Here is a 24,598-nt window from a genome sequence, read left to right as displayed (position 1 = left end):
GGTTTGCTACTCAGAGTCACTCGAATAGGTGTTAAAGCTTGCATCAACGTAACCTTTTACGCCGAACTCTTTATCACCTCCATAATCGAGAAACATATCCTTATTTCTCTAAGGATAACTTTGACCGCTATCTGATGATCCACTCCTTGATCACCTTTGTACTCTCTTGCCAGACATGTGGCAAGGCACACATCAGGTGCGGTACTTAGCATAGCATACTGTAGAGCCTACGTCTAAAGCATAGGGGACGACCTTCGTCCTTTCCCTCTTTTCTGCCGAGGTCGAGCTTTAAGTCTTAACTTCGTACCTTACAACTCAGGCAAGAACTTCTTCTTTGACTGATCCATCTTGAACACCTTCAAGATCATGTCAAGGTATGTGCTCATTTGAAAGTATTATTAAGCATTTTGATCTATCCTTATAGATCTTGATGCTCAATGTTCAAGTAGCTTAATCCAGGTTTTCTATTGAAAAACACCTTTCAAATAACCCTATATGCTTTCTAGAAAATCATTTCTGATCATCAACATGTCAACAACATATACTCATCAGAAATTCTATAGTGCTCCCACTCACTTCTTTGGAAATACAAGTTTCTCATAAACTTTGTATAAACCCATAATTTTGATCATCTTATCAAAGTGCACATTCCAACTCCAAGATGCTTACTCCAGTCCTTAGAAGGATTGCTGGAGCTAGCATACCTTTTAGCATCCTTAGGATCGACAAAACCTTTCTGACTGTATCACATACAACCTTTCCTTACGAAAGTTGGTAAGGAAACTCGTTTTGACATCCATCTGCCAGATTTCATAAATGCAGCTTATGCTAACATGATTCCGACGGACTTAAGCATCGCTACGGATGAGAAAATCTCATCTTAGTCAACTCCTTGAACTTGTGAAAAACTCTTCGCCACAAGTCGAGCTTCATAGATGGTGACATTACCATCCACGTCCGTCTTCTTCTTAAAAGATCCATTTATCTCAATGGCTTGCCGATCATTGGGTAAGTCCACCAAAGCCCATGCTTTGTTCTGATACATGGATCCTATCTCGGATTTCATGTCTTCTAAACATTTGTCGGAATATGGGCCCACCAACGCTTCTCCATAGCTCGTAGGTTCATTGTTGTCTAGCAACATGACCATCAAGACAGGATTACCGTACCACTCTGAAGTAGTACGTATCCTTGTCACCCTACGAGGTACGGCAGTGACTTGATCCGAAACTTCATGATCACTATCATAAGCTTCTACTTCAACTGGTGTAGGTGCCACAGGAACAACTTCCTATGCCCTGCTACACACTAGTTGAAGTGACGGTTCAATAACCTCATCAAGTCTCCACCATCCTCCCACTCCACTCTTTCGAGAGAAACCTTTCCTCGAGAAAGGACCTGATTCAAGAAACAATCCATATTGCTTTCGGATCTGAATTAGGAGGTATACCCAACTGTTTTGGGTGTCCTATGAAGATGTATTTTATCCGCTTTGGGTTCGAGCTTATCAATCCTGAAACTTTTTCACATAAGCATCGCAGCCCCAAACCTTTAAGAAACGACAACTTAGGTTTCTCCAAACGGTGTCGTCTCAATGGAATTACGTGGTGCCCTATTTAAGGTGAGTGCGGGCGTCTCTAATGCCTAACCCATGAACGATAGTGGTAATTCGATAAGAGACATCATGGTACCCACCATATCCAATAGGGTGCAACTATGATGTTCGGACACACCATCACACTATGGTGTTCCAGGCGGTATTAATTGTAAAACAATTTCCACAATGTCTTAATTGCGTGCCAAAACTCGTAACTCAGATATTCATCTCTATGATCATATCATAGACATTTTATCCTCTTGTCAAAATGATCTTCTACTTCACTCTGAAATTATTTGAACCATTCAATAATTCAGACTTGTGTTTCATCAAGAAAATATTCTCAACATCTACTCGAATCATCTGTGAAGTAAGAACATAACGATATTCACTGCATGCCTCAGCACTCATTGGACTGCACACATCAAAATGTGTTACTTCCAACGAGTTGCTATCTTGTTCCGTCTTACTAAAACGAGGCTTTCAGTCATCTTGCCCATGTGGTATGATTTGCATGTCTCAAGTGATTCAAAATCAAGTGAGTTCAAACGGTCCATTTGCATGGAGTTTCTTCATGCATATACACCAATAGACATGGTTCGCATGTCTCAAACTTTTCAAAAACGAGTGAGTCCAAAGATCCATCAACATGGAGCTTCTTCATGCGTTTTATACCATTATGACTTACATGGCAGTGCCACAAGTAAGTGGTACTATCATTACTGTCTTATATCTTTTGGCATGAAAATGTGTATCACTACGATCGAGATTCAATAAATCATTCATTTTAGGTGCAAGACCATTGAAGGTATTATTCAAATAAATAGAGTAACCATTATTCTCTTTAAATGAATAACCGTATTGCGATAGTCATAATCCAATCATGTCTATGCTCAACGCAAACACCAAATAACAATTATTCAGGTTTTAACACCAATCTCGATGGTAGAGGGAGCATGCGATGTTTGATCATATCAACATTGGAAACACTTCCAACACATATCGTCAGCTCACCTTTAGCTAGTCTCCGTTTATTCCGTAGCTTTTATTTCGAGTTACTAACACTTAGCAACCGAACTGGTATCTAATACCCTGGTGCTACTAGGAGTGCTAGTAAAGTACACATCAACACAATGTATATCCAATATACTTCCATCGACCTTGCCAGCCTTCTCATCTACCAAGTATCTAGGGTAATTCTGCTCCAGTGGCTATTCCCCTTATTATAGAAGCACTTAGTCTCGGGTTTGGGTTCAATCTTGGGTTTCTTCATTAGAGCAGCAGCTGATTTGCTGTTTCATGAAGTATCCCTTCTTGCCCTTGCCCCTTTTTTTTGAAACTAGTGGTTTCACCAACCATCAACAATTGATGCTCCTTCTTGATTTCTACTTTCACGGTGTCAAACATCACGAATACCTCAAGGATCATCATATCTTTCCCTGATATGTTATAGTTCATCACGAAGCTCTAGCAGCTTGGTGGCAATGACTTTGGAGAAACATCACTATCTCATCTGGAAGATCAACTCCCACTCGATTCAAGTGATTGTCGCACTCAGACAATCTGAGCACAAGCTCAACGATTGAGCTTTTCTCCCTTAGTTTGCAGGCTAAGAAAATCATCGGAGGTCTCATACCTCTTGACGTGGGCACGAGCCTGAAATCCCAATTTCAGCCCTTGAAACATCTCATATGTTCCGTGATGTTTCGAAAACGTCTTTAGTGCCTCAACTCTAAACCGTTTAACTGAACTATCACGTAGTTATCAAAACGTGTATGTCCGATGTTCGCAACATCCACAAACGATGTTTGGGGTTCAACACACTGAGCAGTGCATTAAGGACATAAGCTTTCTACTGTCCGCATAATTGCTACTTTCAACTTTCAACTATATTTTCTCTAGGAACATATCTAAACAGTGGAACTAAAGCGCGAGCTAACGACATAATTTGCAAAAGGTCTTTTGACTATGTTCAGGATAATTAAGTTCATCTTATGAACTCCCACTCAGATAGACATCCCTCTGGTCATCTAAGTGATTACATGATCCGAGTCAACTAGGCCGTGTCCGATCATCACGTGAGACGGACTAGTCATCATCGGTGAACATCTTCATGTTGATCGTATCTACTATACGACTCATGCTCGACCTTTCGGTTTCTGTGTTCCGAGGCCATGTCTGTACATGCTAGGCTCGTCAAGTTAACCCTAAGTGTTTCGCGTGTATAAATCTGTCTTACACCCGTTGTATGTGAACGTAAGAATCCATCACACCCGATCATCACGTGGTGCTTAGAAGCGACGAACTTTAGCAACGGTGCACAGTTAGGAGGAACACTTTCTTGAAATTTTAATGAGGGATCATCTTATTTACTACCGTCGTTCTAAGCAAATAAGATGCATAAACATGATAAACATCACATGCAATCAAATAGTGACATGATATGGCCAATATCATTTTGCTCCTTTTGATCTCCATCTTCGGGGTTCCATGATCATCATCGTCACCGGCATGACACCATGATCTCCATCATCATGATCTCCATCATCGTGTCTTCATGAAGTTGTCTCGCCAACTATTACTTCTACTACTATGGCTACCGGTTAGCAATAAAGTAAAGTAATTACATGGCGTTGTTCAATGACACGCAGGTCATACAATAAATAAAGACAACTCCTATGGCTCCTGCCGGTTGTCATACTCATCGACATGCAAGTCATGAATCCTATTACAAGAACATGATCAATCTCATACATCACATATCATTCATCACATTCTTCTTGGCCATATCACATCACATAGCATACCCTGCAAAAACAAGTTAGACGTCCTCTAATTGTTGTTTGCATGTTTTACGTGGCTGCTATGGGTTTCTAGCAAGAACGTTTCTTACCTACGCAAAACCACAATGTGATATGCCAATTGCTATTTACCCTTCATAAGGACCCTTTTCATCGAATCCGTTCCGACTAAAGTGGGAGAGACTGGCACCCGCTAGCCACCTTATGCACCAAGTGCATGTCAATCGGTGGAACCTGTCTCACGTAAGAGTACGTGTAAGGTCGGTCCGGGCCGCTCCATCCCACAATACCGTTGAAACAAGATTGGACTAGTAACGGTAAGCATATTGTACAAAATCAACGCCCACAACTACTTTGTGTTCTACTCGTGCAAAGAATCTACGCAATAGACCTAGCTCATGATGCCACTGTTGGGGAACGTAGCCGAAATTCAAAATTTTCCTACGTGTCACCAAGATCTATCTATGGAGAAACTAGCAACGAGGGAAGGAGAGTGCATCTACATACCCTTGTAGATCGTTAAGCGGAAGCGTTCATGAGAACGGGGTTGAAGGAGTCGTACTCGTCGTGATCCAAATCACCGGAGATCCTAGTGCCGAACGGACGGCACCTCCGCGTTCAACACACGTACAGCCCGGTGACGTCTCCCACGCCTTGATCCAGCAAGGAGAGAGGGAGAGGTTGAGGAAGACTCCATCCAGCAGCAGCACAACGGCGTGGTGGTGACGGAGGAGCGTGGCTATCCTACAGGGCTTCGCCAAGCACCACATGAGAAGAGGAGGAGGAAGAAGAGATGCAGGGCTGCACCAACGAGAGGAGAAGTTCTCATGTGTTGGGCTGCTCCAAACCTCAAGTATATATAGGGGAGGGAGAGGGCTGCGCCCCCATCTAGGGTTCCCCCCCCCCCCAAGGGGTGCGGCCAGCCCTAGATGGGGCTTGGGGAGGCGGCCAAGAGGGGAGAGAGGGGAGGCGCCCACTAGGTGGGCCTTAAGGCCCATCTGGACTAGGGTTTGCCCCCTCCCACTCTCCCTTGCGCCTTGGGCCCCTTGTGGGGGGCGCACCAGCCCACCTAGGGGCTGGTCCCCTCCCACACTTGGCCCACGCAGCCTTCTGGGGCAGGTGGCCCCACTTGGTGGACCCCCGGGACCCTCCCGGTGGTCCCGGTACATTACCGATCTCGCCCGAAACTTTTCCGGTAACCAAAACAGGACTTCCCATATATAAATCTTTACCTCCGGACCATTCCGGAACTCCTCGTGACGTCCGGGATCTCATCCGGGACTCCGAACAACATTCGGTAACCACATACAAGCTTCCTTTATAACCCTAGCGTCATCGAACCTTAAGTGTGTAGACCCTACGGGTTCGGGAGACATGCAGACATGACCGAGACGTTCTCCGGTCAATAACCAACAGCGGGATCTGGATACCCATGTTGGCTCCCACATGTTCCACGATGATCTCATCGGATGAACCACGATGTCAAGGACTCAATCGATCCCGTATACAATTCCCTTTGTCTAGCGGTATTTTACTTGCCCGAGATTCGATCGTCGGTATACCGATACCTTGTTCAATCTCGTTACCGGCAAGTCTCTTTACTCGTTCCGTAACACATCATCCCGTGATCAACCCCTTGGTCACATTGTGCACATTATGATGATGTCCTACCGAGTGGGCCCAGAGATACCTCTCCGTTTACACGGAGTGACAAATCCCAGTCTCGATTCGTGCCAACCCAACAGACACTTTCGGAGATACCTGTAATGCACCTTTATAGCCACCCAGTTACGTTGTGACGTTTGGTACACCCAAAGCATTCCTACGGTATCCGGGAGTTGCACAATCTCATGGTCTAAGAAAAAGATACTTGACATTAGAAAAGCTTCAGCATACGAACTACACGATCTCTATGCTAGGCTTAGGATTGGGTCTTGTCCATCACATCATTCTCCTAATGATGTGATCCCGTTATCAATGACATCCAATGTCCATGATCAGGAAACCATAACCATCTATTGATCAACGAGCTAGTCAACTAGAGGCTTACTAGGGACATGGTGTTGTCTATGTATCCACACATGTATCTGAGTTTCCTATCAATACAATTATAGCATGGATAATAAACGATTATCATGAACAAGGAAATATAATAATAACTAATTTATTATTGTCTCTAGGGCATATTTCCAACAACAACCATCTTTATTAATTACTTTCTTCGTCCCATAATGTGTGTCAAAAACGTCTTACATTATAGGACATAAGGAGTATTCAACAGAGTCCGACAAAGTAGATATATGGATCAACCCAAAGCCACCTTCCTGGCAACCTTAATCGCTACACCTACAAGTCTCATGGAGTGCCCTAGCGCATCCACGCACACCATCTAATCCGGTGGCCACCCGAGGCTGCCTGAAAACGAGCCGAGAGCATCAACCGGTGTCGCAGACCCTCAGCACACACCGCATTCGCACACTGAAGAATCCACCGCCGCCATCTTCCGCCATCCCATCCACAGGAGAGATCAGTGCGTATGGCTTGCCAGGTCCAACTGCTGTCGACGCCACCACGACGCCAGGCAGCTCCACCATCCTGCACGCGTCCATCAACACGCGACCATCGCCGAGACCCCGCTGCCCCATGCCGCCGAGACCCGCCTTTGTCGACGCGCCTGATGCCACACCGCTCCACCGCTGTAGTCGTCCACTGGTCCCTCTCGCCGATGAACCCCTCCAATGGGCGAACGACACGTGAGCGCCGTCATCATCCGATCGACAGATCAATGGTTTCCCCCGGAGGTAGCGGAAGCAGGTGAGAGCTTCACCTCGATGATGCCTTCAAGAAGGAAATGACGCCTGGAGCGTCACCATCACTAGCTCCGGCCACCGGCCGAAGACAAGGTTTTCACCAAGACTAGTTCTCTATTTCAAATTTTTATATCGATACTTTGCAACAATGAAGATAGCTTCGCTTACATTAATCGATGCAGAGTTTCTCTGTTTCCGGGAAAAGAGCTACCGAACGTTTCGATAACATGCTGTAACTTCTGGAGCCATACAGACTCATTGGAAAAATTACAGTACATGCTTGGTTGTGATGAACCCTCTATCATTATTTCAGTGGTCGGTGTGATGAACTTGGGGGGTATCAACACCTTGTGTTTTGAATGTCAAGTTGGTACCTGACAATCTTCATTCTGGTCAAACTAACGATGCGCATAAACTAGCGAGAAGATTCTTCTAGTGGATGCGGGAACCCAATGATGAGCTTCAGGTGGGTTATTTATCTACCAACTGACTCATAAGCAGCAGCATCTAGTGCCATCTGCCATGTGGTGGTGCCACACAAACATGTGACTTGCACAATTCCTAACTCCCAGCGGTTGATGGCATCCATGAGAGCCACATGGAGGTTCTGCAGTTGCATTGTTGTTGAACCATCGCATTAGGATTTCAGATTTCCCTGCTCCCCAAGCTGCAGTAAGGAGATCTCTTTTGAAATCTCAGGGGGTGTTTGGTTCAGGGACTTTTTAGTCCCCGAGACTAGAAAAAGTCTCTAAAAAGTCCCTAAAACCCAAACGGGAGGGACTTTTTCTACAGGGACTAGAAAAAGACTCTACTGGAGAGTCTTTTTTGATTAGTCCCTGGGACTAGAAAAAGTTCTAGGACTTCTGAACCAAACACCTTCTTAGTATCCATCTTCTTCTTTTTTTGCCTTCCAAACTTGAAATTTGAAGAAAGCCCGATCAGGAACCACTACTGTGATCGGTTGATACTTCATATTTCAGAGTGTTTTTATCGACTCGTACCGTTGCATCTGAGACGATACATCATAATGAGTTCACATCCAGAGATACTATCACTGAACCTGTAACGACATGCACATAACCCACAACCACAAGTTTCCAGTATTCGAAATCTGCGTCGTCCTAACCTCGTGAAAGAAGAGATACTACTATCTCACTTGCACTTTCCCTGACAGTTTCCGAAGGCCTGGAAGCTGCCAAGAGTTAAAATTCTCAGTGGAAGGTGTCTCTCCCAGTTGTCAGTCGCTGAACTGCGGAGAAGCACTAAACAAGTAGGGCGCTGTCTCGATCGGAGATATCGTTGTTGGTTGGACGGCGGCGCTCGGATCGCGAGCCATGTGATCACGATGCCCAATGGGGAGAAGCTGACAGTATCTCAGGAAGGCGAGGCAGTTGCCAACGAACTTGTCATCATGACCGGTCAAACGCACACGCTAAGATGGCCGCTCCTGCAAATCTGCTCCGGTTTTGGCATCCCAAGCTCCGAGCCGAGCGCCTATAAAAGGAGGCTCGCGGCATACCTTTCTTCCACAGCTGCATTGGCATTGCACAAGTGTATTTTTTCAGTGATCTTGTAGCGTTTGAGAGTTGTGACGTACGCAAGGTTCAGTTCATGGCGAACGTGAGCGTCTCCAAGCCGGCCAAGCGCCTGGCGGGCAAGAGCAGCTTCAGGCTCGGCCTGCCGCTGCTCTGCGGCCGGTCTGACGTGGCGAGCCCCGGTGCTGCCCCCGCTCGGTCGTCGTCGAGCAGGAGGTCGTCCGGCACCGGCAGCAGCAGGAAGTCGGAGCTGCGCAGGATCTTCCAGCACTTCGACAGGGACAACGACGGGAAGATCTCCGGCGCAGAGCTGAGCGCCTTCTTCGCGTCCATGGGCGACGACCTGACGGTGCCGTCCTCGTCGTCGGGAGAAGGGTACCTGCTGGACTTCGCCGGGTTCGTGGCGCTGATGGAGAGGGGGGAGGGCAGCCAGGAGGAGGACCTGAGGAGGGCGTTTGAGGTGTTCAACGCCGTGGATCAGCCCGCCGGGAGGATCACGGCCAGGGGGCTGCGGCGGGTGCTCGCCCAGCTCGGTGACGACCGGTCCGTCGCCGACTGCGAGGCCATGATACGGGCCTACGACGTCGACGGCGACGGCGGCCTCGACTTCCATGAGTTCCAGAGGATGATGAGCTAGCTGGCTAGCTAGATAGAGCTGGCTTCATGCCAGTGGTGGTTGTTCATACTCTGCATTGCATCCAGATGAGCCCATGCAGATCGATGCAGATTTGCTGTCTCATCTTGTGTTGTTTGGTGTCTCACAAGTGACACCAATGTATAAATGAAGCTATACACTTGATTTATTTTTCTTCAGTATTTTCTGCTTAGAGAAGACTGTGTTTTTTCCAGAGTTTCAACTCTGCAAAATGGCTGTAAGGGAGTGAGAAGTTCCATGAACAAAACTGTGGTGCACCGTTTGAAATTTTAGGCCTCCTTTCATAGGGTTGGGAAATCATAGGAATAGAAAACGCATTCTGAGGTACCATTGAGTAATAACAAAAAAAATTGGAAAACGAAGGTACCACTTAAAGTCAAAATATTCATGTGGTATCTCCGTAGGGGAGTTGTGCTAACAAAAGACAACCTCGCACGATGCAACTGGTCGGGAAGTAAGAAGTGTTGTTTTCGTACTCACGATGAGACAATTAAACACCTCTTTTTTCACTGTAAGTTTGCACGTTCTACGTGGTCAGCCATCCAAATAGCGTCAAATTTGTATCCGCCCACAAGTGTTGCCAATATTTTTGGTCATTGGCTGGACGGTATTTCAAATAGGTACAAAACGCTAATAAGGGTGGGAGCGTATGCCTTACTATGGTCGCTTTGGCTATGTAGAAATGATGTTGTTTTTAATGACAAAACTGTTTCTCCTTTGCAGGTTATTTTCCGTTGTACGTACTCGCTTCATACGTGGTGTATGCTACAACGAGCGGAGTACCAACCGCTGTTCAAGGCGGTGTGTACGCTGTTGGAGCAGGTGGCTACGGAGGTTTTTACCCAACATGGATGGCAGCATAATCTTCGGCTCAGTCCACCATCTCTTTCGACATAGGCATAGTGTCGGTCTATGGACTCTACTGTTGCCGAATTGTCGGTCTTTTATCTTTCTATTTATCAGACTACTGGTGTTTGGTTGTGTGCATCCTAGTTATGCAGAGGCCGGGTGATACTCTTAATGCTTTGTATCACTTTGATGCTACATTTTGAGATAATAAAAGCGCCCTTTATCGAAAAAAGAAAACTCATAGAAAATGAGATGACACGCATCTCAAATCCTATGAGTAGGAATTGGAAAGGGGATATCCTTTGATTCACATCATATTATTATTTTTATTGAGTCTAGGCTAATGTTTATTTTTCTATGAAATGTGAAGGATAAGAAGAATTCCTTCATAAAAATATGATTCTAATTTTACAAATCAAAGCGCCCTAAAGAAATTATTTCTATAAAAATCTTATCTTATGAAATTCCTACAAAATTCCTTCAAACGAAAGGAGGCCTTAGACGAGAATTGGGAACAGCCGAAGAGGTCTGGTCTTCTCATCTGGAAGGCTGAATTAATAACACTGAATTAGCAGGAAGCTGCAAGGTAGCTCAACATTTACAGAATCCCAGGCGTATATACTATTGAAGCAAGATTCAGATTTTTTTTAGAAAAGGAAGCAAGATTCAGATACTTCTCACACAATATCACAATACAATTAATTGCCTGACCCAGAGGTTACCGGCTGTTAGGACTTCCTTCCCTCTGCGCTACTTGGGGCTTCCTCTCTCAGTTTGGCAACTAAAGTTGGTGGATCTTCAGTTTCTAGTGGACAAGGCTGCAAGCAAGCTAACAACTTATGTGGGCAAAAACATCACCACCATCGGAAGAACGACTCTTGTCAAGTCCGTAATCACCTCCCAAGTGGTCTACCCCGCCACACCGCTAGTTATTCCGCCAACCATCTTGCTCAAAGTCAACAAACTTCAGAGAGCTTTTCTTTGGTCCGGTTCGGACAAGACGACAGGAGCGAAATGCAAGGTGAACTGGGAGATTGTTTGCCGGCCACTTCAATATGGGGGACTTGGGGTCCTTAACACCAACAAGTTTACTCGTGCCCTCCGGTTGCGATGGACATGGTATGAATGGAAGGAGCCCACCAAGATGTGGGTGGGGATGGGAAACCCATGCGATGAGGAGGACTTAAATTTTTTCTATGCATCCACCACTATCACCATTGGCAACGGTGCGAAGACCCCCTTTTGGGGCTCACCTTGGCTCCTTGGGCGCAAGCCAAAAGACATTGCCCCACTCATTCACGAAGCGTCAAAGAGAAAGAATTGGAAGGTGCAGGAGGCCCTCTCACACAATGCATGGATCCACAAGATCAAACCCCCCACCAACATCTCTGCGGAGCACATCATGCAGTTCTTCACTCTTTGGGCGCTTTTGCATGAGGTCCAACTTGATGAACTCACCAGGATGACATTGTATGGAAGCATACGGCTAGTGGGACCTACTCGGCGGCATCTGCTTACAAGGAGCAATTCTTAGGGATGGTTCTCACACCTTTGGATAAAATGGTTTGGAAGGCTTGGGCCCCCCCAAAAGTCAAGTTCTTCGCTTGGCTGGCGTTGCAAGACAGAATTTGGACCGCCGATAGATTGGCCAAACACGGGTGGCCCAACTGTGATCTCTGTCCTCTTTGCAAGAGAGTGCGGGAATGTGGGTCTCATCTCTTCTTCAATGCTGCTACACACGAAGGCTTTGGTCCTTGATCATTGACAAATACCACATTCACGGTCTTGACACCAATGGTTGGCCCCTCTTCGACTCGGTTGAGGCTTGGTGGGCAAGTACTTGCGACAATGGCACGCCAAACCGCCAAGCCAATGCGTCCCTCACCATGCTTGTTACGTGGACCGTCTGGAATGAGCGAATCGCAAGGGTCTTCAAGAACAAGTGTGCCCCTCCACCTACATTGCTTGACTCCATCGATACTGAGGCCAACCTTTGGGTCATCGTCCGTGCAAAAAAATTAGGGTCTCTTATTTTGCGAGAGTGATCTCATGCCGTGTATTGAGTGACTTGTAACAAACTCTTTTCTCTCTTAATTAATGGATGAGGCAAATCTTTTGCCTCCGTTTCAAAAAAAACAATACAATTAATATTTACAATTGCATCACAGTCATTCAGTTTCTTTCTACACGTGTGCCGTAATATGTCTGTTGATCCTCTAGCAGAGAGCATCAAGATAGTCGACCCGATGCCTTGTGTGACAGGTACATACAAAACCTAATAATTACTAGTATGTATACGACCGAAACTTCCCCCTCTGCCACCGCGTCGTCCGCTCGGGCGACTGGGGTGGCGACTAGGATTTTTTTAGAAGAAAAGGGCTCTTGCCCTGGTTTCATTTCCATCAGAAAACGAAACCATGGTAGTATCCTTATTACAGCTCGCGGGAGAGGATTGACTCATCCTTCCGGCATAATCTAGAAAATAGAGTTCACCACTTACAGCTCAAACTACTTAATTTGATACAGATAGGGATATAAGGTTTTTCCATCAGCAGTAGACTGGTAATTGGCATCTTTTATTATCCTTCCAGGAGTACTCCACTGTCCATGCCCATCCAGCCTTCTGCCTTCTTCTTCAGTGAGTATTGCAGCCACAGCTCCCTCTTCCTCAGCCTGGCTCTGGCCAAAGCAGCAGAGGAGGTCGCCTGGCAGCCTCCCGCAGAGATGAGACGAGCCTCTCCATGTGCTCTCTTGCAGCCCCTTTGCACAAGATCTTCCATTGATCGCAGCAGCCAGCAATTCTCCTCAGAATCACCTGCACTCCCATCCAGGGGGCATTGTTAAAACACATATCATTTCTTCTCCTCCAGATAACCCAGAGGGTAGCTGAGATGATCATATTTGTAGCTTGTAGAGATTTGTAGCCTGGCGACTAGGATTTCCTCATGCCGTACCTCGCCGCCACCCAAGGAGGTCGCCGGGCAAGCCCGCGTGGCCGCCGGTGATGGTGGCGGCGGGGATCTTGGGCTTCATTTCTCTCGCGGAGGGCAGCGGTCGCCGGGGCGACGACCCCGGGTGGCAAGGTGATGACATCTTGACGGAAGGTGCTCGTCGTTGGTGCTGGTGGCCAGGCCGCTCGAGCGGCGAGGCCCTAGTGGTTGGTGGCCGCGGCGGGAGGCCTTCCTCTTTGTTAGATTTGATGGTACGTCACCTTACCCCTTTCTGGCTCACTCCTCCTCTTCCATCCTGGTGTTCGGCGGCCTTGGATGTCAGCTCCCTGGCCGGTGTGGTGCTGGTGGCTCAGGTATGGGTCTGGGGGAAACCCTTGGCTGGTTGGTCCGGCCTCGGTGGCGGCAACGCCTAAGGGCACTACTTTCCTCCTTTGAGACGCCGTTGAGGACCCTTCCTTTCCACCCCCTACCCTGCTCCCGAGCAAAAGCTCGAAATCCCCTCCGGATTGGACAACATTGTCATTGTGTGTCGTGTTCTCCATGGAGACGCCGCATGGAGATGATGTAGGTATGGGTGTGTGGTGCCTTGGTATGGAGGCATGTGGCAGTAGGGTGGTTCTTTCTACGGTGGCGAGCGATGCCATGTTTCTGCAGATCTAGCGTCCTCTTTGGTGGTTCTCTCCGGCATGGCGGTTGCCTTTCTGCCCTAGAGGGTCGGCATCCTTGATCCTGGGTGGTAGGGGAATGGGTTCCCTACCTGCGGACAGGGGCACAACCGTGTTGTTGCATACCCGGCTCTTCTCTGCGTCGTATGATTTTTATCTCAGGAGGCTCGTTGTTGTGGCTTGGCCTGGGTGTTTTTTCTTCATCTTCGTTTGCCCCATGTCGCTTTCCCTCTGTGTTGGGTGTCCGTGGGCGACAGCGTTGTAGCTATCATGGTGTTCTTCTTGTTGCGTGCAGGTCAAGCGACATGTTCTATCTGAGTGGCCGTGAAGCCGGATCTTGTCCTAGCTCTCGGGTGATCATGTTTCTTGCCAACGGTGCGGCGTCCTCGAGCCAGGACGAGAGGGTAGGGGCCCTCTTCGGCATTTGAGGAGGTAGGAGTTGCCTCTTCTCAGCCCGATGGTACATACACAATCTTGGTCCTTCCCATAACAGTCGGTTGATATCTACAATCTACTCAGTTCGGTTGTCCGAGGCCATAAGTGTAGTGGGCAGCGACATTAGCAAGTTGTGCTCCATTTTCCTATTTTGTGCTTGTTAGTGAGTGTTGTGTTGTAAGCTGCCCTATCAGCCCCTTGTATCATTTAGTCTTTGTTTGCTATGTTGGTTCTTCATAGTTCATGGTCGGTTGATGACTTTGTTAATTCAAAGCCAGGCTCTTCTTGAGCCTTAGTTTTAAAAAACTAGTATGTATACATGTGCATTGCATGTCTTGAATTACAAAGTGATTTTTAGTTTAAAAAATCCCAAATGTCATTATACAAATGCAGAAATCAAGTACAACAAAGTACTTATAAGTTAGTACATAACCGCACTGATGGTGACACAGAGAAGAACTTTAAAGAAGTATTGTACTCTCTGCCATTATCCTAGCCAACCATCTCACTTGGGTTTAATGTATCCTCTGCTCATGCTGCAACATGGCCCAGGAGGCATTAGTTATGGGTTTTTCCTTTGGCCTAGGAGGCATTAGTTATGGGTTTTTCCTTTCCCAGGAAGGATGGGACGCGATGGTTCTAGAATAGGATGGAGACATCCATGTTTTACTGTTCACCGCGAATCCAATTGCTTGCATTCGTTAGATTTAGCATGCCAATGGTCAGGAATGATCTATAGGTCCAATTCAAAACCGGTACATTGTGATTTTAATGACTAAACCTCATTGACCCAAGGAATTGCTATTTGCTGTCGTACTAATCCTTTGTCTCACTAGTGTTGAGAATGGTGCTCCACACATCCTTGCTTCCTACCTCCTCTTTGATGGATCCACAGAGTCTTGGGTGCTTGCAGGGACTTAGAACAAGAAGAAGACAAAAGACAACTTTGTTGCAATCACACACATACAAATAACGTCAAATACGCAAAGTCATTCCAACAATCTCGTGCACAAATACATAGTGTTGCAAGGCCTTGCATCAACCCATTGCCTTACCGAATTACTCACGCATGATGACCAGATCACAAGATGAACTCATTGAAGATGACATAAAGATGAATGATTGATTGCTAATATGGTTTACAATAGTTACCGGTTGTGATGCACCGATTACAAGTATGACTAACTTGGCGAGAAAGGATGCAATGATGAAGGTAGCAGTGGCTATGGAGATGAGATGGGAAATGGTGGTGGCTAGGTTAGAAGATTGATTCTCGTTCACTGTTTCGAAAAAGGTGGTTCTCCTGTTGACATTCTGGCGTGACCTCCTTTATAGAAGTTGTTCAGGTGAACGCCTTGGTGCTGAAGGCGTGCGGTACGACCGATGGTACGAGTGCGTGCACTCACACTATAAACTTGTAGTCTTGCGCTTTGGATTGCTTGTAGTGCCTCCTATTAACTTGCCTTCTTCACCAAACTTCGTATTTCCTTCTATACAATGATATTCTTCCATGTTTGAGACCATTTCCTGTGGAAACATATTAAACAAAGGACTTTAAATTTGCATTTGAATAGTGCTTTCAATTATATACTTTTTTGGTATAGGATTCATAATTATTAGTTAAATTTTGGGTCAAAGTTATGCCGAAAATTTGAGAGGCCAGGACTTATAAATCGGGCATGGGTTAGTTTTAATTTTTTTTCAGTACAGATGCATACGCTCACATATACACATATACTCCCTCCGTCCTTCAAAGAATGCACTTTCAACTTTGTTGGAGGGTCAAACTATCTCAAAGTTTGATCGAGTTTGTGCAAAAATATATCAATTTTGTGAAACCAAATAGGAATATAATGAAAATATATTTTATCATGAATCTAATGCTATAAATTTGATGGCATAACATTGGTGTACTATTGTATAAATACAGTCAAATATAAAAAAGTATATACTCATGAACGCATGCACGCAAATCCCATGCATGCTAATCCCATCCCTCCGTACAGTCAAACATAGAGATGAGTATATACTTCCTCTATCCTTGAAAGGTATCTCAAAGTATATACTCATCTTTATAAACGCATGCATGTAATTTCCATCCCTACGAGGGTCTATGTGATGCTAACGTTGGTGGCCTTAATATTGACAAAGTCGTAATAAGCGTCTCGTTGTCGGTAGAATATCATCTTCCACCCAAGACGCACATGTAGGTGTACAATCACCCTCGTGATGATCGAACATCATGTTGACCCTACTGATCACCCAACTACAACAAATTGCTGCTCACATAAAAGCTTTTTCAGGCAACTAACAAATAGCCGTGCCGTTACAATATAGCTTCGTCCAGATCATTGTGGGCAGCCAGGAGTTGGATCTGAGGAGGGCATTCGAGGTGTTTGCCCGGCGGCGAGAGGAAACGAACGAGAGGCGGGGGCTAGGTTAGATCGCCCGCTGGGAGGATTGCCATCAGGGGGCAGGAGGCTGCGGAGGGCGCTCGCCCAGCTCGGCGATGACCGGTCCGTCGCCGACTGCGAGAGCACGGTACGGGCCGCTACGGCAGCCTCGACTTTCATGAGTTCTAGGGCGTGTTTGGTTGCAGTTTGCAACAGTAGTTGCATTGCATGTCCATCTTCAGCCAGTCTGGTTGATGAAATGCAGCCTCAGATGCAGCAGATGCAACCTGTTTGGTTGCCTGCATCGCATGGAGAGGCACTTACCCCCCCCCCCCTCCTTGTTTGGTTGCCATTTTTGTGCTTAGGGTGTGAGCAGGTGCAAACTTCAGCTTTTGGTTGCAAACAACGTTTGTGTTCTGCTCATCCCATTCAAATGTGGTGGCCTTACTATCACACATGATTAGCACAACAGCAACAACACAACAGCAAGATCAAACAAAGCAAGAAATGTAATGACAACAAACTTAACACAACAAGCAAGGAAATGATAACAAACTACTTAACTACATAGGATAAGTCTAGATTAATAGCAGGGGCATCCTCCTTCCCTGCTCCGTGCCAGGGTGCTGCTCCTGGTCAAAATATGAACAAGTTCCCAACACAAGTCTCGCCACACACCATAAAAGTTCTCCACTAACACCTTACTTAACTTAACTACATAGCCTGCTCGATGCCACCATGGCAGTTGTGTTTGCTGCAACGATACCTGCACATGACCGAGGAGTCGTGGTTGTAGATCTGAACCTTCAATCCGAGTCCTGAGATGCGCACAACGACGAGGTCGCCAGGACGACCCCGCGGCGGCGGCAGAAGTAGTTCCAGCCCCGGCCAAGCACCATGTGCCCCTCGAAGTTCTGGACCTGCATCCAGAACACGCACCGCTTGTTCGCCGACAGCCTGACCACGCGCGGGAGCCGCTTGATGACCAGCCAGGTGTTCATCACCTCCACGAACTTGGGAGGGACGATGAGCATGGCGAGGTCCTCGTTGTCCTTGATTTGTTGGTAGAAGCGCATCGGCTCCCTGGCCCCCTCCTCGTGGCCCTGCCTCGGAGATCATCCCCTTGAACGAGGCACGCTCATGAAGGCGATCCAGCCAGGCAGGTCCACCGTCCTGAGCCACCTGTTCGTGGGGATGAAATCCTCGATGCGCTCAGCTCCGGCAACCACCTGAGCTCCTCCACCCGCCACATCCCAGTCAATCTTCTGTATCTTGTCAGGCAACATGACAAGTATTAATATCAAACAAAGCAAGCAAGCAAATGCCACTGATCAATGGCACTGATCAGTGGACTTGCCCAACAACAAGTGCCATTGATCAGTGGCATTTACTCATATCAGTGGCACTTGCTGTTGGGCAAGTGCACTGATCAGTGGCATTTGCCCAACAGCAAGTGCCACTGATTAGTGGCATTTTCTCATGGCCAAATGGCAATGATCGGTGACACTTGCTGTTGGGCAAGAGCACTAATCTACTTGCTGTTGGGCAAATAACACTGATCGGTGGACTTGCCCAATAGCAAGTGCCATTGATAAGTGACATTTTGCCCAACAGCAAGTGCCATTGATAAGTAGCATTTTGCCCAACAGCAAGTGCCATTGACACTTGTTGTTGGGCAAATGACACTGATCAGTGGCACTGATCAGTTGACTTGCTGTTGGGCAAGTCACTGATCAGTGGCATCTTCTTTGCTGCAACTAGCACTCATCACTGCACTATCCTAAACAAGGAAACATCTAAAAATAGCAACAGCAAGTGCTAATAGCATCCATGTGCAGCCATGCAGATTTGGCACCATCCTAAAATGGTCCTACTACATGCACGTATAACATTCAATTGGGCAAGTCCACTGATGGCACAAACCTTAGCTTCAACATGTATGTTAGGCACATGAAATAAGGACATGATCCTAACATGAACATGCCATCAGTCAACATGATTCTAGCATTCATCAGTCAGCAATAACATGCCATCAGTATAACATTCATTAGTCAACAATAACATGATTCTAGCATGAACACAACTACTAGCATGTAGCACAAATCTTAGGACACACAAGCAGTAGCACAAGAAAATTATCCTAGCACACACACTGTACAAAACAAGAACGGATCAGTCTGATTGGTAGGATCGCATCCAATCGGATATGCTAGAATCCTATCTAATTCTATCAAATCCACTAACTACTAGCACATGCCTAAGAAATTAACCGCTAATCTACATCTAGGAGCAAGCATTGAGGGGGTTGACTCACCAGAGCACGCACAACCGCGGCGAACCGAGGCCGGGGTGAAAACCCCGACGGGAAGGGGAGAGGTGGCGGAGCAGAGGACGAGCCGGCATCGGCCCCGTGCTGAACGCCACGCCGAAGGTCGAGAAGGACGGCCCGCCGACCGGAGAAAACCCTTGGACGGGGGTCAAGAAAACCCCCAAGCCCAATGGGGTCCCAAGAAGGGGCGGCTCCGTCGACGGCGCCGGCGCCGAGCCCAGGACCACGAGGTCCGGAATCAGCGGCGGAGCAGGAGCGGCCGGCACCGCATTGGCCGACGCTCGTGGTGGCCGGCAGCAGATGGGGGGCGGCGCTCGCAGCGCCGACTCCAGGTCGCGGCCCGAGTTCTAGAGCCCGGCCAGCCAGCGCTCCTGGATGCTGGCGATGAGCTGGTCGACGGGGCTCAGAGGGCGGCGCGGCGGTGGGCGTGGCGGAGCCATCGGAGAAGAGGAGAGGGAGGGACGATGAGAGAGCGGTGGGAACAGTGCGTCTGGGCGGTAACAGAAGAGTGGGGCGAGTAATGAGACGTCGCCTCCGTCTCCTGCGCTGCCCGAGGCGTGCAACTGCCTCGCACGCGCGGCCATGCCCGGCCAGGCTCGCGAGGCGGCAGTTTCCGCCGGGCCAGGCTGCGGGCTGCTTTAAGGTTCGTGCGGGCCTCAAACCGCATTGTAGCCCAAACAACCAAACAGGCCGCGCACATCCCGCGCGGGTCTGGTTGGGCTGCATGCAGGCAACCAAATACGCCCCTAGACTAGAGGAGGTAATCATCGTTTGCGTTACGAGCATCCCATATTGATTATCCATAGGATCGACAGGATTCAAATTGACAAGATTCATGAAAGAAAACCGACAGATTTCGCTGACATGTGCCATCTGAAGTTTGAAACAGGAAGAGGTCTGCTGCTCTGATCTGGAAGGCATAATTTAATAACGCTGCCTTAGCAGGAAGTTGCGAGGTAGCTCAACATTTGTAGAGCATGTCTTTGAAGCAAGATTCAAAATACTCACTCTCCCAAGTCTCAGATAATAATATCACAATAGTACGTACTCCTACACCCCAGCAAAATATTTACAATTGCATCGCAAGCATTCAGTTTCTACATGTGAGCCGCAATAATACCGCACAATGTCGTAGTAACAAAACACAATGCAACAAACTGATGTCTCGTGGTAAGTGAGCACCACATCAGACAAGACATTCTGTAAGCCAGAATTCAGAGAGCTTCACGTATCAGCGAAGAACCGAAGAAGCATCACAAGCACAGCGCACAAACATATTTCAAGCCTCACACAAATCAACTTATACCACTAAACCATTTTCAGCGATGTTCTACTTACGAAACGGCGCGCGGTAGCTTCCCTGCGCAAGCCGCCGGAGATCTCAGCTCCGACCCGACTGCGAACGGCTCCCCTGCTGTTCGACGTAAGGCCGCACAAAGGTCCTCCTCCACCACACCTCAAAGGCCTTCTGCAGGTTGGGGCAGCTGTTACCAACCTTCAGGAAGCTCCCGAGCCATGAGAGCAGTATCGTCTGCTGATCCTCCAGCGGCAGCGTCAGGATCGTCGACCCGATCCCTTCCTCAACGACAGACCGGTCAAACGACCTGCAACCATGCTGCAGCCAGTTGTAGTCATCCATGAGAGGCTGCAGCCACACATCCAGCAGGAGCTGCCTGGTGTCCTTGGACGGGAGCATTTCGCCTTTCCCAATCGCCACAAAGAGCCTGGCAGTGACGCAGCTCACAAGGTGGCGCGACTTGGTCGGTAGCTTGGAGTGAAGCCCAGCCAGCTCACGTTGGTTAGACCACAAGCCTGCAAATTCTTCTGCAGCATTCCTGCCAGCCAAAATCTCGGTTAACCACAGGAGATTATCCGCTTCGAGCGTAATCTGCCGAAGAATCGGTTCCTTAAGCTCCGAAGACTGCTCAGAGAAATCACTGTCAGATGCTTGCTGAAACAGGGTCAGCAAAGACTCCAGGCAGTTCTGGCAGTAACTGTAGAGAGTCTCAACACACAGGTCAGCAGAACTGCCGGCACAGCTGCTGCTGCTCTCCTTGAGAAGCTTGAGGACCAAGGACTTCATCTCGCGCCTCCCTCTGTCATCACTGCTCTTCAAGACTAGTTCTATGATACGCACAAACGTGTCATTTGGTGGGCTGGTTAGGTCGGGGCATACCCTCTTCAGTATTGGGGTGACACCGTAATCCTCGGTCTGAAGATGCCGAACAGATGAGACCACATTCTCCTCTTCTTCCCCGGCCCAAGGGACCGCTTCCAAGTAATTCAAGCATGACAGAACACATGCTCGGAAACCCAATAATTCTGCAACCTGAATAGTATATAAAGAAAACTTAATTACATAGTGAACAGCATAAAAAAGTAGAACAAAAGGTGCATTTGTTCTCAAGATTCCAAGTTGGTCATTCGTCCTAATTGAGGCACCATGTTGCTAAGGAATGGCCAATGTCCATGAAGGCATGGGCCTGATTGGTGATTGGTATGATTATCTCAATCTGCACCAATCGGTACATGCAAGCAAGATGCATTATCAGTCATGGGCTATGCCGTCTTTGCTGACTTACTATCATGGTTTAAGTGACACAATGCAATATTTATATAGAAGAAAATATTCCTTTGATATAACAACACGCAACAGACATGGATATAGTACTCGTTACACTTAAAAAATGGCTAGTGGTGGTTCATAATTATGTTGCTTCCTTGAGTAGACATACCAAGTTAAAAGTTAGCTTTTATTTTAGTAGATTGCCCTACACATGACAAGCTTCTAGATTTCAAAGCATTTCGGTGAAGGAAAATAAGGTCCCCATATTAAGGCAGACATTGCACTAACTTAAAGCACCAGCACATGTCAATTCTAACTTTCATCTCTAACAAAAGTGGAAGGCTCAGCTTTTTACCGTTTCTACATCTATACTAGCTAATTATTAAACTATAGAGTTAATCAAACTGAGAAAAGGAGATGCAGAGTTAACATTGGGTAAACCTTCAAGATCCGAAGTACGCGTGGAACACTTTGCTTGATCAACTTCTGCTTGACATCATTGCAGTACATCAAGCCAACAGTCTCAACATAGATCTCCACATCTTCACAATCAGGCACTTCTATGCTGGACACTGGAGATTGCCTTGAAAGCTTATCAGCAAAGAAGGTGCTATTTTCAGCAAGGATGTTCTTGTGCACACTCATCTTCACAGCAACCCCATCCTTGCCATACAGCACAACTCTCAAGTCACTCATCTCAATCTGACCAAACCCAACAGATACCTTATGTTGCTTCGGTGGCCTCTCGCTGGCTACCTTGGGTGGATTGGTGGCGGCATTGTCCGCCGACGGGCATCTTTGCTCATCTGAATTAGCTCTGGACCTTGTTGGAGTGGAATGTGTTCTCCTCTCCGACGAGATAGTCGGCGCCCTCTGGACCGAGGAGGCCTTTGACGCCGGAGGGGATGCGCCCACTTTAGGCCTCGTCTGCTGGTTTTGGTTCTTGACTGTCTTCTGGAGCACGGTCTGCGACGGGCAGCACCAGAAACCTTCCGGGGTGACAGCAATCGGGACGGTTCTGAACTTCGTCGTTCTGGCATCAAGGCTTCCAACCTTGAATTCTGCCATGCTTCGTAGGAAGCTTATGACCAGTGACCCCTGAAGAGGTAGCTGCAGAAGCAGCACTAGTTCATAAACCTGGGAATAAGTAACAGACAGGAGTTAGACTGATAAACTGAAGCTGGAACTAATAGTTTTCCTCTGCAAGTAAAGAAGAGAAGATGTCATCAAGAAGTGAAGAGAAGGCAGTTTACAGTATCTTCTCTATGTGCAGTGTGAGCACACCTCCTAGTTCATAGTTCACACCTACTAGATCTCTGTGTTTTGTACGTACATTTCAAAACTAGTACAGATTCCTCTGAAGCCCAGATAGAAATCTGAACCAGCAGCAAATGCCCAGAAATTTCCATAATCAAACTAGCAGACCAACCCGAAACATTTCTCGAGCCTGACTAAATGGATGCCGAATCTTAAGAAAATGGAACAAAGTCACTAAATCAGAAAAGAGTACCCTATCAAATCCACCTAAAATTCCCCTAGTTGGCGGCTACGGGAGACTAATTTCAGGTTAACACGCCGGAAGAGGAACATGTACCTCTCCTGCTCCCCAACACTAATTTCATCAACAAGTAAAGAGCACACAGTTTACAGCATCCCTCTCAATGAGCAGTGAGTGCGCCTCCAAGTTCATAGTTGACACTCTTCTTCATTACGAAAGTGGCACAGACTTGGGATCCATCTCTCAAGCCCAGACAGAAATTCGAACCAGCAGCAAATGCTCGGAAATGTCATAATCAAACTACCAGACGTCCAGACCAACTCTAGAGTCTAAACATTTATAGAACCTGACCACATGGTTGCTCAATCTTGAGCAAACTGGAACAAAGCCACTATATATAAAAATACCAAATCCACCTAGAATCTTCCGCAGTTGGCGACTCAGGGAGGCCAATTTCAGTCAGGTTACCACTTACCACGCAGCAAAAGGAAAACGATGAGGAGCGTAAGAGTGTGACACACACATACCTCTCCTGCCCTCCAATCCGGCACCACAAATCCTCCTCAAGCTCCGGCCACGCGCGGACGCCCCCAATCCTTCACCAAATCAGCAGCTCCCCAGAAACCACCGAGCAAAACGAGAGCAGAATCGGCTCAAAACCTCAGGACATGAGACTGTCAGAGGCACCGAGCGAATGGCCAGGAGGAGCACGGGTACCCTACCCACCTCCCTCCCCCGCCACCGCAGCTCAAACCGCAGGCAGTGGTAGCAGTACTAAAGAGGAGCGGCCGCGGCATCTAGGCAGGCATGGACGGAACCCCGCATCATTTCTTTCCCCCCACCCCAAAGCCGACGGGGAAAAGACGGAGCGAAAAGCGGCCACCGAAGGAAGGAAGGAAAGAAACTAGGGGAGAGAAGAAAGAGAGAGCTTCTTTCCGGAGGAGCGAGCGGTGTCCTCCCTTTAACCGTCTACGACAAAGATGATGCCACAGCGGCCATCATGGCACGGGCGCATGGCATGGCAGTCCTTCCGTTCCGGGCCTCTCCTCCGCTGCCCCACTCCGTGCTCTCCCCCCTCTGCTACTGCTGCTTCTTCTTTCTTCCTTGGTGGCTGTACACTTGCGCAATTCTTTCTTTTACCATACCCCGCTGTCCTCCAGTCCCCGTCGTCTCCACTTCCTGCGAGGAGCCTCTCTTTCTCTTTCTCTCTTTCTCTTTCCCCTTCGCCGCAGTGTGCGGGCCACGGGCAGCGGTCAGTCTGAGTCTGGGACTCCGGTCTGCTGGCGTCTTGTCCGATTTACTCCTCCTTTCGACGTTTACTCCTTCTCGTTCACTGTTCTCCTCTCGGGCGCTGCAGTCTGCGGCTGCTTTTGTTTTCACCCCTAACCTCGACGTCTCTGGCCTGTGGCTGTGGAAGTGTAATCTATCTTGGCGTTCGGTTTCGTTTTGCCCTAGGAGACTTTTCATCACATGCACGCCTTGATCTGGCAGCCACCAATGCTGGGAGTACCCTT

General features: G+C 47.7%; 2 protein-coding genes across 2 annotated transcripts; one reads left to right on the top strand and one right to left on the bottom strand.

The window, feature by feature from the left end:
- Positions 1–8,759: 8,759 nt before the first annotated feature.
- Positions 8,760–9,464, top strand: LOC123117037 (probable calcium-binding protein CML41). Its single transcript, XM_044537891.1, has one exon. It carries the CDS (start codon positions 8,820–8,822, stop codon positions 9,378–9,380), a length of 561 nt encoding a protein of 186 aa, XP_044393826.1. The 5' UTR covers positions 8,760–8,819; the 3' UTR covers positions 9,381–9,464.
- A 10,517-nt stretch (positions 9,465–19,981) lies between these two features.
- On the bottom strand, positions 19,982–24,206 carry LOC123113447 (BTB/POZ domain-containing protein At3g50780). The gene is made up of 3 exons (XM_044534675.1): positions 23,612–24,206; positions 22,028–22,723; positions 19,982–21,349 (listed from the first exon to the last, which is right to left on the bottom strand). The coding sequence occupies exons 2-3, from the start codon at positions 22,652–22,654 to the stop codon at positions 20,402–20,404; spliced, it is 1,575 nt and encodes a 524-aa protein (XP_044390610.1). The 5' UTR covers positions 22,655–22,723; positions 23,612–24,206; the 3' UTR covers positions 19,982–20,401.
- Positions 24,207–24,598: the final 392 nt, after the last annotated feature.

This window comes from Triticum aestivum, chromosome 5B, assembly GCF_018294505.1.
Source record: "Triticum aestivum cultivar Chinese Spring chromosome 5B, IWGSC CS RefSeq v2.1, whole genome shotgun sequence".
Classification (NCBI taxonomy): Eukaryota; Viridiplantae; Streptophyta; class Magnoliopsida; order Poales; family Poaceae; genus Triticum; species Triticum aestivum.
This window is presented reverse-complemented; position numbering and strand designations above follow the sequence as displayed.